The sequence below is a fragment of the Salmo salar genome, chromosome ssa12 (genome assembly GCF_905237065.1).
Source record: "Salmo salar chromosome ssa12, Ssal_v3.1, whole genome shotgun sequence".
Lineage (NCBI taxonomy): Eukaryota > Metazoa > Chordata > Actinopteri > Salmoniformes > Salmonidae > Salmo > Salmo salar.
The window spans coordinates 84,642,988-84,657,506 of record NC_059453.1 but is presented as its reverse complement, the minus strand read 5'-3'; the positions used below and the strand labels follow the sequence as shown (position 1 = coordinate 84,657,506).

The window sequence follows — 14,519 nt, the reverse complement described above, 5'->3', positions numbered from 1 at the left end:
ACACCTCTCTGTGTTAAACACAGAAGTGCACAGTTTAAACAACTCTCTGTGTTAACAACAGTAGTGTACAGTATAAACAAATCTCTATGTTAACCACAGTAGTGTATAAACACCTCTCTGTGTTAACCACAGTAGTGTATAAACACCTCTCTGTGTTAACCACAGTAGTGTATAAACACCTATATGTGATAACCTCAGTAGTGTACAGTATAAACACCTCTCTGTGTTAACCACAGTAGAGTATAAACAACTCTCTGTGTTAACCAGAGTAGTGTACAGTATAAACACCTCTCTGTGTTAACCACAGTAGTGCACAATATAAACATTTCTCTGTGTTAACCACAGCAGTGTACAGTATAAACACCTCTCTGTGTTAAACACAGAAGTGCACAGTTTAAACAACTCTCTGTGTTAACAACAGTAGTGTACAGTATAAACACCTCTCTTAGTTAACCGCAGCAGTGTATAACAACCTATCTGTGTTAACCACAGTAGTGTACTGTATAAACACCTCTCTGTGTTAACCACAGTAGTGTATAAAAACCTCTCTGTGTTATCCACAGTAGTGTACAGTATGAACACCTCTCTTAGTTAACCGCAGCAGTGTATAACAACCTATCTGTGTTAACCACAGTAGTGTACTGTATAAACACCTCTCTGTGTTAACCACAGTAGAGTACAGTATAAACACCTCTCTTGTTAACCACAGTAGTGCACAGTATAAACACCTCTCTGTGTCAACCACAGTAGTGTACAGTATACACACCTCTCTGTGTTATCCACAGTAGTGTCTAAACACTTCTCTGTATTAACCACAGTAGTGTACAGTATAAACACCTCTCTGTGTTAACCACAGTAGTGTACAGTATAAACACTTCTCTGTATTAACCACAGTAGTGTACAGTATACACACCTCTCTGTGTTAACCACAGCAGTGTATAAACACCTCTCTGTGTCAACCACAGTAGTGCACAGTATAAACACCTATCTGTGTTAACTACAGTAGTGTATAAACACCTCTCTGTGTTAACCACAGTAGTGTAGAGTATGAAAACCTCTCTGTGTTAACCACAGTAGTGTACAGTAGAAACACATCTCTGTGTTAACCACAGTAGTGTAAAAACACCTCTCTGTGTTAACCACAGTAGTGTACTGTATAAACACCTCTCTGTCTTAACCACAGTAGTGCACTGTATAAACCCCTCTCTCTGTTAACCACAGTAGTGTATAAACACCTCTCTGTGTTAACCACAGTAGTGTACAGTATAAACACCTATCTGTGATAACCACAGTAGTATACAGTATAAACCCCTCTCTGTGTTAACCACAGTAGAGTATAAACACCTCTCTGTGTCAACCACAGTAGTGTATAAACACCTCTCTGTGTTAACCACAGTAGTGTATATACACCTCTCTGTGTTAACCACAGTAGTGTACAGTATAAACACCTCTCTGTGTTAACCACAGAAGTGTACAGTACAATCACCTCTCTGTGTTAACCACAGTAGTGTATACTTACCTCTCTGTGTTAACCACAGTAGTGTACAGTATAAACCCCTCTCTCTGTTAACCACAGTAGTGTATAAACACCTCTCTGTGTTAACCACAGTTGTGCACAGTATAAACATCTGTCTGTGTTAACCACAGTAGTGTACAGTATAAACACCTCTCTGTGTTAACCACAGTAGTGTACAGTATAAACACCTCTCTGTGTTAACCACAGTAGTGTATAAACACCTCTCTGTGTTAACCACAGTAGTGTACAGTATAAACATCTGTCTGTGTTAACCACAGTAGTGTACAGTATAAACACCTCTCTGTGTTAACCACAGTAGTGTACAGTATAAACATCTGTCTGTGTTAACCACAGTAGTGTATAAACACCTCTCTGTGTTAACCACAGTAGTGTACAGTATAAATACCTCTCTGTGTTAACCACAGTAGAGTATAAACACCTCTCTGTGTTAACCACAGTAGTGTACAGTATAAACACCTCTCTGTGTTAACCACAGTAGTGTATAAACACCTATCTGTGATAACCTTAGTAGTGTACAGTATAAACACCTCTCTGTGTTAACCACAGTAGAGTATAAACAACTCTCTGTGTTAACCACAGTAGTGTACAGTATAAACACCTCTCTGTGTTAACCACAGTAGTGTACAGTATAAACACCTCTCTGTGTTAACCACAGTAGTGCACAGTATAAACATCCGTCTGTGTTAACCACAGTAGCGTACAGTACAATCACCTCTCTGTGTTAACCACAGTTGTGCACAGTATAAACATCTGTCTTTGTTAACCACAGTAATGTACAGTATAAACACCTCTCTGTGTTAACCACAGTAGTGTACAGTATAAACACCTCTCTGTGTTAACCACAGTAGAGTATAAACACCTCTCTGTGTTAACCACAGTAGTGTACAGTATAAACACCTCTCTGTGTTAACCACAGTAGTGTATAAACACCTATCTGTGATAACCATAGTAGTGTACAGTATAAACACCTCTCTGTGTTAACCACGGTAGAGTATAAACAACTCTCTGTGTTAACCACAGTAGAGTATAAACACCTCTCTGTGTTAACCACAGTAGTGTACAGTATAAACAACTCTCTGTGTTAACAACAGTAGTGTACAGTATAAACACCTCTCTGTGTTAACCACAGTAGTGTACAGTATAAACACCTCACTGTGTTAACCACAGTAGTGCACAGTATAAACATCCGTCTGTGTTAACCACAGTAGCGTACAGTACAATCACCTCTCTGTGTTAACCACAGTTGTGCACAGTATAAACATCTGTCTGTGTTAACCACAGTAGTGTACAGTATAAACACCTCTCTGTGTTAACCACAGTAGTGTACAGTATAAACACCTCTCTGTGTTAACCACAGTAGAGTATAAACACCTCTCTGTGTTAACCACAGTAGTGTACAGTATAAACACCTCTCTGTGTTAACCACAGTAGTGTATAGACATCTATATGTGATAACCACAGTAGTGTACAGTATAAACACCTCTCTGTGTTAACCACAGTAGAGTATAAACACCTCTCTGTGTTAACCATAGTAGTGTACAGTATAAACACCTCTTTGTGTTAACCACAGTAGTGTACAGTATAAACACCGCTCTGTTTTAACAATAGTAGTGTATAAACACCTCTCAGTGTTAACCACAGTAGAGTATAAACACCTCTCTGTGTTAACCACAGTAGTGTACAGTATAAACACCTCTCTGTTTTAACCACAGTAGTGCACAGTATAAACACCTCTCTGTGTTAACCACAGCAGTGTACAGTATAAACACCTCTCTGTGTTAACCACAGAAGTGCACAGTTTAAACAACTCTCTGTGTTAACAACAGTAGTGTACAGTATAAACACCTCTCTGTGTTAACCACAGTATAAACACCTCTCTGTGTTAACCACAGCAGTGTACAGTATAAAAACCTCTCTGTGTTAACCACAGAAGTGCACAGTTTAAACAACTCTCTGTGTTAACAACAGTAGTGTACAGTATAAACACCTCTCTGTGTTAACCACAGTAGTGTACAGTATAAACACCTCTCTGTGTTAACAACAGTAGTGTATAAACACCTCTCTGTGTTAACCACAGTAGTGTACAGTACAAACACCTCTCTGTGTTAACAACAGTAGTGTATAAACACCTCTCTGTGTTAACCACAGTTGTGTATAAACACCTCTCTGTGTTAACCACAGTAGTGTACAGTATAAACACCTCTCTGTGTTAACCACAGTAGTATACAGTATAAACACCTCTCTGTGTTAACCACAGTAGTGTATAAACACCACTCTGTGTTAACCACAGTAGTGTGCAGTATAAACACCTCTCTTTGTTAACCACAGTAGTGTACAGTATAAACACCTCACTGTGTTAACCACAGTAGTGCACAGTATAAACATCCGTCTGTGTTAACCACAGTAGCGTACAGTACAATCACCTCTCTGTGTTAACCACAGTTGTGCACAGTATAAACATCTGTCTGTGTTAACCACAGTAGTGTACAGTATAAACACCTCTCTGTGTTAACCACAGTAGTGTACAGTATAAACACCTCTCTGTGTTAACCACAGTAGAGTATAAACAACTCTCTGTGTTAACCACAGTAGTGTACAGTATAAACACCTCTCTGTGTTAACCACAGTAGTGTATAAACACCTATCTGTGATAACCATAGTAGTGTACAGTATAAACACCTCTCTGTGTTAACCACGGTAGAGTATAAACAACTCTCTGTGTTAACCACAGTAGAGTATAAACACCTCTCTGTGTTAACCACAGTAGTGCACAGTATAAACATTTCTCTGTGTTAACCACAGCAGTGTACAGTATAAACACCTCTCTGTGTTAAACACAGAAGTGCACAGTTTAAACAACTCTCTGTGTTAACAACAGTAGTGTACAGTATAAACAAATCTCTATGTTAACCACAGTAGTGTATAAACACCTCTCTGTGTTAACCTTAGTAGTGTATAAACACCTCTCTGTGTTAACCACAGTAGTGTATAAACACCTCTCTGTGTTAACCACAGTAGTGTACAGTATAAACACCTCTCTGTGTTAACAACTGTAGTGTATAAACACCTCTCTGTGTTAACCACAGTAGTGTACAGTACAAACACCTCTCTGTGTTAACAACAGTAGTGTATAAACACCTCTCTGTGTTAACCACAGTTGTGTATAAACACCTCTCTGTGTTAACCACAGTAGTGTACAGTATAAACACCTCTCTGTGTTAACCACAGTAGTATACAGTATAAACACCTCTCTGTGTTAACCACAGTAGTGTATAAACACCTCTCTGTGTTAACCACAGTAGTGTGCAGTATAAACACCTCTCTTTGTTAACCACAGTAGTGTGCAGTATAAACACCTCTGTGTGTTAACCACAGTAGTGTATAAACACCTCTCTGTGTTAACCACAGTAGTTTGCAGTATAAACACCTCTCTGTGTTAACCACAGTAGTTTGCAGTATAAACACCTCTCTGTTTTAACCATAGTAGTGTACAGTGTAAACCCCTCTCTGTGTTAACCACAGTAGTGCACAGTATAAACACCTCTCTGTGTTAACCACAGCAGTGTACAGTATAAACACCTCTCTGTGTTAACCACAGAAGTGCACAGTTTAAACAACTCTCTGTGTTAACAACAGTAGTGTACAGTATAAACACCTCTCTGTGTTAACCACAGTAGTGTATAAACACCTCACTGTGTTAACCACAGTAGTGTACAGTATAAACACCTCTCTGTGTTAACCACAGTAGTGTATAGACATCTATATGTGATAACCACAGTAGTGTACAGTATAAACACCTCTCTGTGTTAACCACAGTAGAGTATAAACACCTCTCTGTGTTAACCATAGTAGTGTACAGTATAAACACCTCTTTGTGTTAACCACAGTAGTGTACAGTATAAACACCGCTCTGTTTTAACAATAGTAGTGTATAAACACCTCTCAGTGTTAACCACAGTAGAGTATAAACACCTCTCTGTGTTAACCACAGTAGTGTACAGTATAAACACCTCTCTGTTTTAACCACAGTAGTGCACAGTATAAACACCTCTCTGTGTTAACCACAGCAGTGTACAGTATAAACACCTCTCTGTGTTAACCACAGAAGTGCACAGTTTAAACAACTCTCTGTGTTAACAACAGTAGTGTACAGTATAAACACCTCTCTGTGTTAACCACAGTAGTGTATAAACACCTCACTGTGTTAACCACAGTAGTGTACAGTATAAACACCTCTCTGTGTTAACCACAGTAGTGTATAGACACCTATATGTGATAACCACAGTAGTGTACAGTATAAACACCTCTCTGTTTTAACCACAGTAGAGTATAAACACCTCTCTGTGTTAACCACAGTAGTGTACAGTGTAAACACCTCTCTGTGTTAACCACAGTAGTGCACAATATAAACATTTCTCTGTGTTAACCACAGCAGTGTACAGTATAAACACCTCTCTGTGTTAAACACAGAAGTGCACAGTTTAACAACTCTCTGTGTTAACAACAGTAGTGTACAGTACAAACACCTCTCTGTGTTAACCACAGTAGTGTATAGACATCTATATGTGTTAACCACAGTAGTATACAGTATAAACACCTCTCTGTGTTAACCACAGTAGTGTATAAACACCTCTCTGTGTTAACCACAGTAGTGTGCAGTATAAACACCTCTCTTTGTTAACCACAGTAGTGTGCAGTATAAACACCTCTGTGTGTTAACCACAGTAGTGTATAAACACCTCTCTGTGTTAACCACAGTAGTTTGCAGTATAAACACCTCTCTGTGTTAACCACAGTAGTTTGCAGTATAAACACCTCTCTGTTTTAACCATAGTAGTGTACAGTGTAAACCCCTCTCTGTGTTAACCACAGTAGTGCACAGTATAAACACCTCTCTGTGTTAACCACAGCAGTGTACAGTATAAACACCTCTCTGTGTTAACCACAGAAGTGCACAGTTTAAACAACTCTCTGTGTTAACAACAGTAGTGTACAGTATAAACACCTCTCTGTGTTAACCACAGTAGTGTATAAACACCTCACTGTGTTAACCACAGTAGTGTACAGTATAAACACCTCTCTGTGTTAACCACAGTAGTGTATAGACATCTATATGTGATAACCACAGTAGTGTACAGTATAAACACCTCTCTGTGTTAACCACAGTAGAGTATAAACACCTCTCTGTGTTAACCATAGTAGTGTACAGTATAAACACCTCTCTGTGTTAACCACAGTAGTGTACAGTATAAACACCGCTCTGTTTTAACAATAGTAGTGTATAAACACCTCTCAGTGTTAACCACAGTAGAGTATAAACACCTCTCTGTGTTAACCACAGTAGTGTACAGTATAAACACCTCTCTGTTTTAACCACAGTAGTGCACAGTATAAACACCTCTCTGTGTTAACCACAGCAGTGTACAGTATAAACACCTCTCTGTGTTAACCACAGAAGTGCACAGTTTAAACAACTCTCTGTGTTAACAACAGTAGTGTACAGTATAAACACCTCTCTGTGTTAACCACAGTAGTGTATAAACACCTCACTGTGTTAACCACAGTAGTGTACAGTATAAACACCTCTCTGTGTTAACCACAGTAGTGTATAGACACCTATATGTGATAACCACAGTAGTGTACAGTATAAACACCTCTCTGTTTTAACCACAGTAGAGTATAAACACCTCTCTGTGTTAACCACAGTAGTGTACAGTGTAAACACCTCTCTGTGTTAACCACAGTAGTGCACAATATAAACATTTCTCTGTGTTAACCACAGCAGTGTACAGTATAAACACCTCTCTGTGTTAAACACAGAAGTGCACAGTTTAACAACTCTCTGTGTTAACAACAGTAGTGTACAGTACAAACACCTCTCTGTGTTAACCACAGTAGTGTACAGTATAAACACCTCTCTGTGTTAACAACAGTAGTTTATAAACACCTCTCTGTGTTAACCACAGTAGAGTATAAACACCTCTCTGTGTTAACCACAGTAGTGTAGAGTATAAACACCTCTCTGTGTTAACCAGAGAAGTGCACAGTTTAAACAACTCTCTGTGTTAACAACAGTAGTGTACAGTATAAACACCTCTCTGTGTTAACCACAGTAGTGTACAGTATAAACACCTCTCTGTGTTAACCACAGTAGTGCACAGTATAAACATCGGTAGTGTTAACCACAGTAGTGTACAGTACAATCACCTCTCTGTGTTAACCACAGTTGTGCACAGTATAAACATCCGTCTGTGTTAACCACAGTAGTGTACAGTACAATCACCTCTCTGTGTTAACCACAGTTGTGCACAGTATAAACATCTGTCTGTGTTAACCACAGTAGTGTACAGTATAAACATCTGTCTGTGTTAACCACAGTAGTGTATAAAAACCTCTCTGTGTTAACCACAGTAGTGTACAGTATAAACACCTCTCTGTGTTAACCACAGTAGTGTACAGTATAAACACCTCTCTGTGTTAACCACAGTAGTGTACAGTATAAACACCTCTCTGTGTTTACCACAGTAGTGTATAAACACCTCTCTGTGTTAACCACAGTAGTGTATAAATACCTCTCTGTGTTAACCACAGTAGTGTATAAACACCTCTCTGTGTTAACCACAGTAGTGTACAGTATAAACACCTCTCTGTGTTAACCACAGTAGAGTATAAACACCTCTCTGTGTTAACCACAGTAGTGTACAGTATAAACACCTCTCTGTGTTAACCACAGTAGTGTATAAATACCTCTCTGTGTTAACCACAGTAGTGTACAGTATAAACACCTCTCTGTGTTAACCACAGTAGTGCACAGTATAAACATCTGTCTGTGTTAACCACAGAAGTGTACAGTATACACACCTCTCTGTGTTAACCACAGTAGTGTACAGTATAAACATCTGACTGTGTTAACCACAGTAGTGTATAAACATCTCTCTGTGTTAACCACAGTAGTGCACAGTATAAACATCACTCTGTGTTAACCACAGTAGTGTACAGTATAAACACCTCTCTGTGTTAACCACAGTAGTGTATAAACACCTCTCTGTGTTAACCACAGTAGTGTACAGTATAAACACCTCTCTGTGTTAACCACAGTAGTGTGCAGTATAAACACCTCTCTGTGTTAACCACAGTAGTGTACAGTATAAACACCTCTCTGTGTTAACCACAGTACTGCACAGTATAAACACCTCTCTGTGTTTACGAAAGTAGTAGGTTAATTTTATAGATTCAAAACGTCGAAGATGTTTTTGGAATATTTATTGATCCATGGAATGCTGTTATTGGGGATTGCGGGAAATCAGCGACTGTGTGACAGGGGAGGTCACATCACCCAAATCTGATAAGGAAACCTTTGGACCTTGGGAGTTTGATCCTAGATGTCAGTGGAATGTCTCAGTGAGTCCCTGCTGTTTCTGTTCAAATTGATCATGAGAAAACAACAGGCTTTGGTGACCGCTTCACCAACTCCAATATATCTCAATTGTGGGTGAGGTATTCAGGAAGATTCAACCCTAATCCAACTAAAGGTCTAGGTAGTTAAACTGCGCTGATCACGTGTACAAAAGAGGGAGTTAAAGCCAATTCATGCCTGATCCGAAAATGTGGTCGGAGGCGCTGTATGGAGGGTGTGACGCAAGTGTGGAGCCTCTGGAGACACGCAGAGGCCAAATCGAGCCCTGTACCGGATTGCGGCGTGCCTCCCAAATGCGGAGGCTCCGTATAGCTCCACATTGACATGATTGGTTGACGGTAGGTGAGGGAGGGAGGTCCTGTATTAACACAAACTCACTTCCTTGACAACTTCCTTCACAACAGCTCTGCGCTGCTCCACGAAGTGCAAGAATTATGAATGCCCTGAATTCTGCTGAGACTGTATCACTGTAAATGCTGCACGTCCAATGCAGACGTCGGATTGACCCTGCAGCGCCTTTTAGTATGCAAAAGAGGTCTTATTCACATCGTCAGTAAATAATGCCCTTTTTACATAATGGTATATTTGATTATAGCACAACTCTAACCATATGTATCCATCTTATACTCAAGGAGGGTCGCCCAGTGTGAACACACAGAGAACAGTGCTGTTTTAGTGTCGTGCCTTTGACCGTTTGTTATTCATAGCCTGAACACTGAGGTGCTGACAGGCGTAACCTATTCTATTATCATCTCACTAAAACTCTCGTTTAACGCTCTCGCCACAGGGAGATATTTCATCAGGATGATGACAGGCATACCTTTTCACAGGATATAGGGGAAATGTTACACCTGACTAGAACAATTTAGCAAACATAAAAGTCAGCCAGCAAAAAGGCTGAGGAGGTCCAAGGGAAACAGAGCCACAGGTAGGTAGAGGCCAGGGTCCAGGGTCCAAGCTAACCGTTCTGTGGGTTAATGCGTTGCTACAACCAGGGACTTCTTTACATGCCTGGCCCAGGCCAACCAACTAGCATCCTGTCTGTTTGTCCAACGACACTGTGAAACACAGGCTGCATCAGCTATGTGTTACTAAGTACACTGTGAAACACAGTCTTTATCAGATATGTGTTACTAAGTACACTGTGCAATACAGGCTGCATCTAAAATGTAAATGTAAATGCATCAGCTATGTGTGTGTGTGTGTGGGTAGTGTAATGGACGGAGGGGTGGATTAGGCAACACAGCAGATCTGAAAGCCTCTGTCTCACTGAGACCTGCTAGAAGACAGAAGAGAGCTCCCTCTCTCCCTGTGACTTCCTCTCTATTCCTCTAGAAGACAAAAGAGAGCTCTATCTCTCCCTGTGACTTCCTCTCTATTCCTCTAGAAGACAAAAGAGAGCTCCCTCTCTCCCTGTGACTTCCTCTCTATTCCTCTAGAAGACAAAAGAGAGCTCTATCTCTCCCTGTGACTTCCTCTCTATTCCTCTAGAAGACAAAAGAGAGCTCTATCTCTCCCTGTGACTTCCTCTCTATTCCTCTAGAAGACAGAAGAAAGCTCTATCTCTCCCTGTGACTTCCTCTCTATTCTTCTAGAAGACAGAAGAGAGCTCTATCTCTCCCTGTGACTTCCTCTCTATTCTTCTAGAAGACAGAAGAGAGCTCCATCTCTCCCTGTGACTTCCTCTCTATTCTTCTAGAAGACATAAGAGAGCTCTATCTCTCCCTGTGACTTCCTCTCTATTCTTCTAGAAGACAGAAGAGAGCTCCATCTCTCCCTGTGACTTCCTCTCTATTCTTCTAGAAGACATAAGAGAGCTCCATCTCTCCCTGTGACTTCCTCTCTATTCTTCTAGAAGACATAAGAGAGCTCTATCTCTCCCTGTGACTTCCTCTCTATTCTTCTAGAAGACAGAAGAGAGCTCCATCTCTCCCTGTGACTTCCTCTCTATTCTTCTAGAAGACATAAGAGAGCTCCATCTCTCCCTGTGACTTCCTCTCTATTCCTCTAGAAGACAAAAGAGAGCTCTATCTCTCCCTGTGACTTCCTCTCTATTCTTCTAGAAGACAAAAGAGAGCTCCATCTCTCCCTGTGACTTCCTCTCTATTCCTCTAGAAGACAGAAGAGAGCTCTATCTCTCCCTGTGACTTCCTCTCTATTCCTCTAGAAGACAAGAGAGCTCTATCTCCTCCCTGTGACTTCCTCTCTATTCCTCTAGAAGACAGAAGAGAGCTCTATCTCTCCCTGTGACTTCCTCTCTATTCCTCTAGAAGACAAAAGAGAGCTCTATCTCTCCCTGTGACTTCCTCTCTATTCTTCTAGAAGACAAAAGAGAGCTCTATCTCTCCCTGTGACTTCCTCTCTATTCTTCTAGAAGACAGAAGAGAGCTCTATCTCTCCCTGTGACTTCCTCTCTATTCTTCTAGAAGACAAAAGAGAGCTCCATCTCTCCCTGTGACTTCCTCTCTATTCCTCTAGAAGACAGAAGAGAGCTCTATCTCTCCCTGTGACTTCCTCTCTATTCCTCTAGAAGACAGAAGAGAGCTCTAGCTCTCCCTGTGAATTCCTCTCTATTCCTCTAGAAGACAGAAGAGAGATCAGCCTATCCCTGTGAATTCCTCTCTATTCCTCTAGAAGACAGAAGAGAGATCAGCCTATCCCTGTGACTTCCTCTCTATTCCTCTAGAAGACAGAAGAGAGCTCCATCTATCCCTCTCTATTGCTCTTTCCAAGCCTCCTTGTGTCATTTTGTAATTGGAATATTTAAAGGCATTATCTACAATGTGCATAATTATCTTTAAAGAGAGTAATGAACTCAACATGACCTAGAAAACACACCCTGAAGTTACAATAAGGATTCACACAAATGCACATATACACACACACTGAAGGAAGGATATATCACCTGTGTGTTAATTCTGATGGCTCCAATGGATGGAATCTCGTAGTAGAATCCTGAAGATCAAAGTGAGAGAATCTGTTCAGTGGATACACAGTGATAATAACCAACAACATGTAACTGTTCTATTGTAGTGTGTATTGTAAAGGTAATATTGCTATGCATAAGTGAAATAACACAACAGCCCAGCGAAGTCTCATCATCTCAAGCTATTAGAGCAAATGTAGTGCTATGATTTTAAAATGTCTCCTCAGCAGAATGCTGATTGTTCTCTATGGGGAAATTGCATTTAGTACCCATTACGTGTGTTGGCCATTATGTAATTTGCTGCAGACAGGTGTGTTTGTGTGTGTGGTATGTGTGTGCGTGTGTGTGGTATGTGTGTGGTGTGTGGTGTGTGGTGTGTGTTCGTGTGTGTGTGTGTGTACGCGTAGGCATGTACACATGTGTGTGTGTGTACTGTGTGATTGATTTCCATTAAGTTGCTATGGGGAAACAATTGGCCATTGACCTCCAGTCTCATCATCATTTTACTGCAGGATGTCAATGCAATGTGTGTTGGGGCTCATTGAGGATGCTGCTGCTGTACCCCAGGCAGAACAGAACAGGACTGCTGATTAGGGATGGAGGAGAGGAAAGACACACTCACTCTGGGTCAATAACTGCTGCCGCTCCCCAAGTTATTAAAGCACAGAGTGTTTATACAAAGAGCCGCGAAATGGAGACAACATCCCCAGAATGTTAAGAGACAAGAATGCCTGGCGTTTTTAATAAATCACACAGACTCACACACACACACACACACACACACTCACACACACACACACACACACACACACACACACACACACACACACACACACACACACACACACACACACACACACACACACACACACACACACACACACACACACACACACACACACACACACACACACACACACACACACTTCCTATGACTGTTCAGAACAGTAGCTCCTTAATTTTCTTAGTGTTGGCTGCCTGCCAGAGACTGTGACACCTCCAGTTGTAGGGCAGAACATGACAACAGCAACGAGGAGAGAACCCAACATAGAAACTAGAGAGCATGGACCAGAGGTCTACACCCAGGTCTTCAGCCACCAGAGAGAGGAGTTAAGCTCATAGTGAGACAGAGCGGGGGTAGGTTCCACTTAAGAAGGGATTGCAGCACAAGCCAAGTGAGACAACAGTAAGGCTAGTCAAGAGGGAGCTGGGTATGTAATGTGTTTGTGAGGCGGATCCATGTGTGTGTGTAAGTGTGTGTTCTGGGTGAGAAGGTTCGGCTCGACATGTGTCTCTGTTTGCGTGTGATACCGAAGAAGAGCAATAAGCAAAGTGTTGTATGACTACATGTCAAAGGACAGCTCCACAGAGGAGAAGACCTCAATAAGCATTGTCATAGGTTGGCATTGGCTTTGGTGCCATGCTAATGATTAGAGTGAGTGGCATGTTGGCACAGAGGAGTAATCCTGGACTTCCCCCATGCCGCCTGCCTGTTTGAGAGGTGGTAGCCATGGTTATCACCACACAGCCAGGCTCCACCCGATAATGAATTACAACTTGTGGGGAGGGAGGCACTTCTGAAGCACTCTGAAGGCTCCACTGGAAATGAACTAATTAGCCTTCTTTAGGAGGGATGCTTCTTGTGATGGGAAGAAGGGAGAGCTCAGCGTATTAGAGAAACATTGAGACAGTGAGAAATCAAACAACATAGGGCGAGAGAGAGAGAGAGAGAGATAAAGAGAGAGAGAGAGAAATGTTGTAAAAAAGAGTGAAACAGAGAGAACATAAAAGTGGAATTGTACATTGGTTATGGTTCAGAGTGGGCATGAGGTCATGAGGACTAATGGAGGAAAGGAGGATAGCTTAGTCATCTAGGTTGTGGACAGTTGGGCAGTTTAATTGGATTGGAGTTTGGTTATATGATGACATAATAATATCACATATTTTCTGGTTTCTGTTTGCTAGACATGGGGAGTGTTGATAGGCCGCAGAAGGAGCTTCTGTTCTCCTCTATCTATGACCGTAGATGTAAAGTCTCTCCATGTCACTACACTTTACAGGCACACCCTCTCTACTCACCTTTGTTGGCACAAGCTATCCACTGCAAGGGGGTGACATCATAGTTGTGCTGCCCGACTGAAAAGGTAAATACTCGAATCTGGAAGGTGAGGAGATAGTGGGCAGAGAGAGAAAAACTGAGATCAGTAGAATCAACATTCTTCTCGCACAGTGAGAAAGCAAAATGGCAGCAGCATTTCAAGCCATGAGAGCGAGGATGAAATGAAAAAAAAAACAGAAGGAGAGGGAGAAAGATAGACAGGGAGAAAGAGAGTGACTGAGTGCATGTGTTGCCTGTAATTTCATGGGTTCTGATAATAAAGTGGCTAATTAGTCAGCAGGTCAGAGCTGTTAACACCAGCAGCAAGACAAGAAAAGAGACAGAGAGAGAGAGATGACAGGGAGGGAGATAGAGAGGGAGAGAGAGATGACAAGGAGAGAGAGGGATGACAGGGAGGAAGAGAGAGAGAGAGAAAGAGAGAAAGAGAGAGGAGAGAGATGACAGGGAGAGAGAGAGAGAGAGAGAGAGAGAGCGAGAGAGAGAGAGAAAAAAGCCAACGTGTAGGAAAAGAGGATCTGAG

General features: G+C 41.4%; 1 protein-coding gene across 4 annotated transcripts in view; it reads right to left on the bottom strand.

Annotated features, from left to right (window-relative positions):
* LOC106566000 (voltage-dependent calcium channel subunit alpha-2/delta-2) overlaps positions 1-14,519 on the bottom strand; it is a 329,019-nt gene that overhangs the window by 95,355 nt on the left and 219,145 nt on the right. For all 4 annotated transcript variants that reach the window (XM_045691870.1, XM_045691873.1, XM_045691872.1 and 1 more), the window contains 2 exons: positions 13,960-14,038; positions 11,860-11,909 (listed from right to left, as the gene is read on the bottom strand). In XM_045691870.1, coding sequence (XP_045547826.1) covers positions 11,860-11,909; positions 13,960-14,038 — 129 coding nt within the window. The remainder of the gene's footprint in view (positions 1-11,859; positions 11,910-13,959; positions 14,039-14,519) is intronic.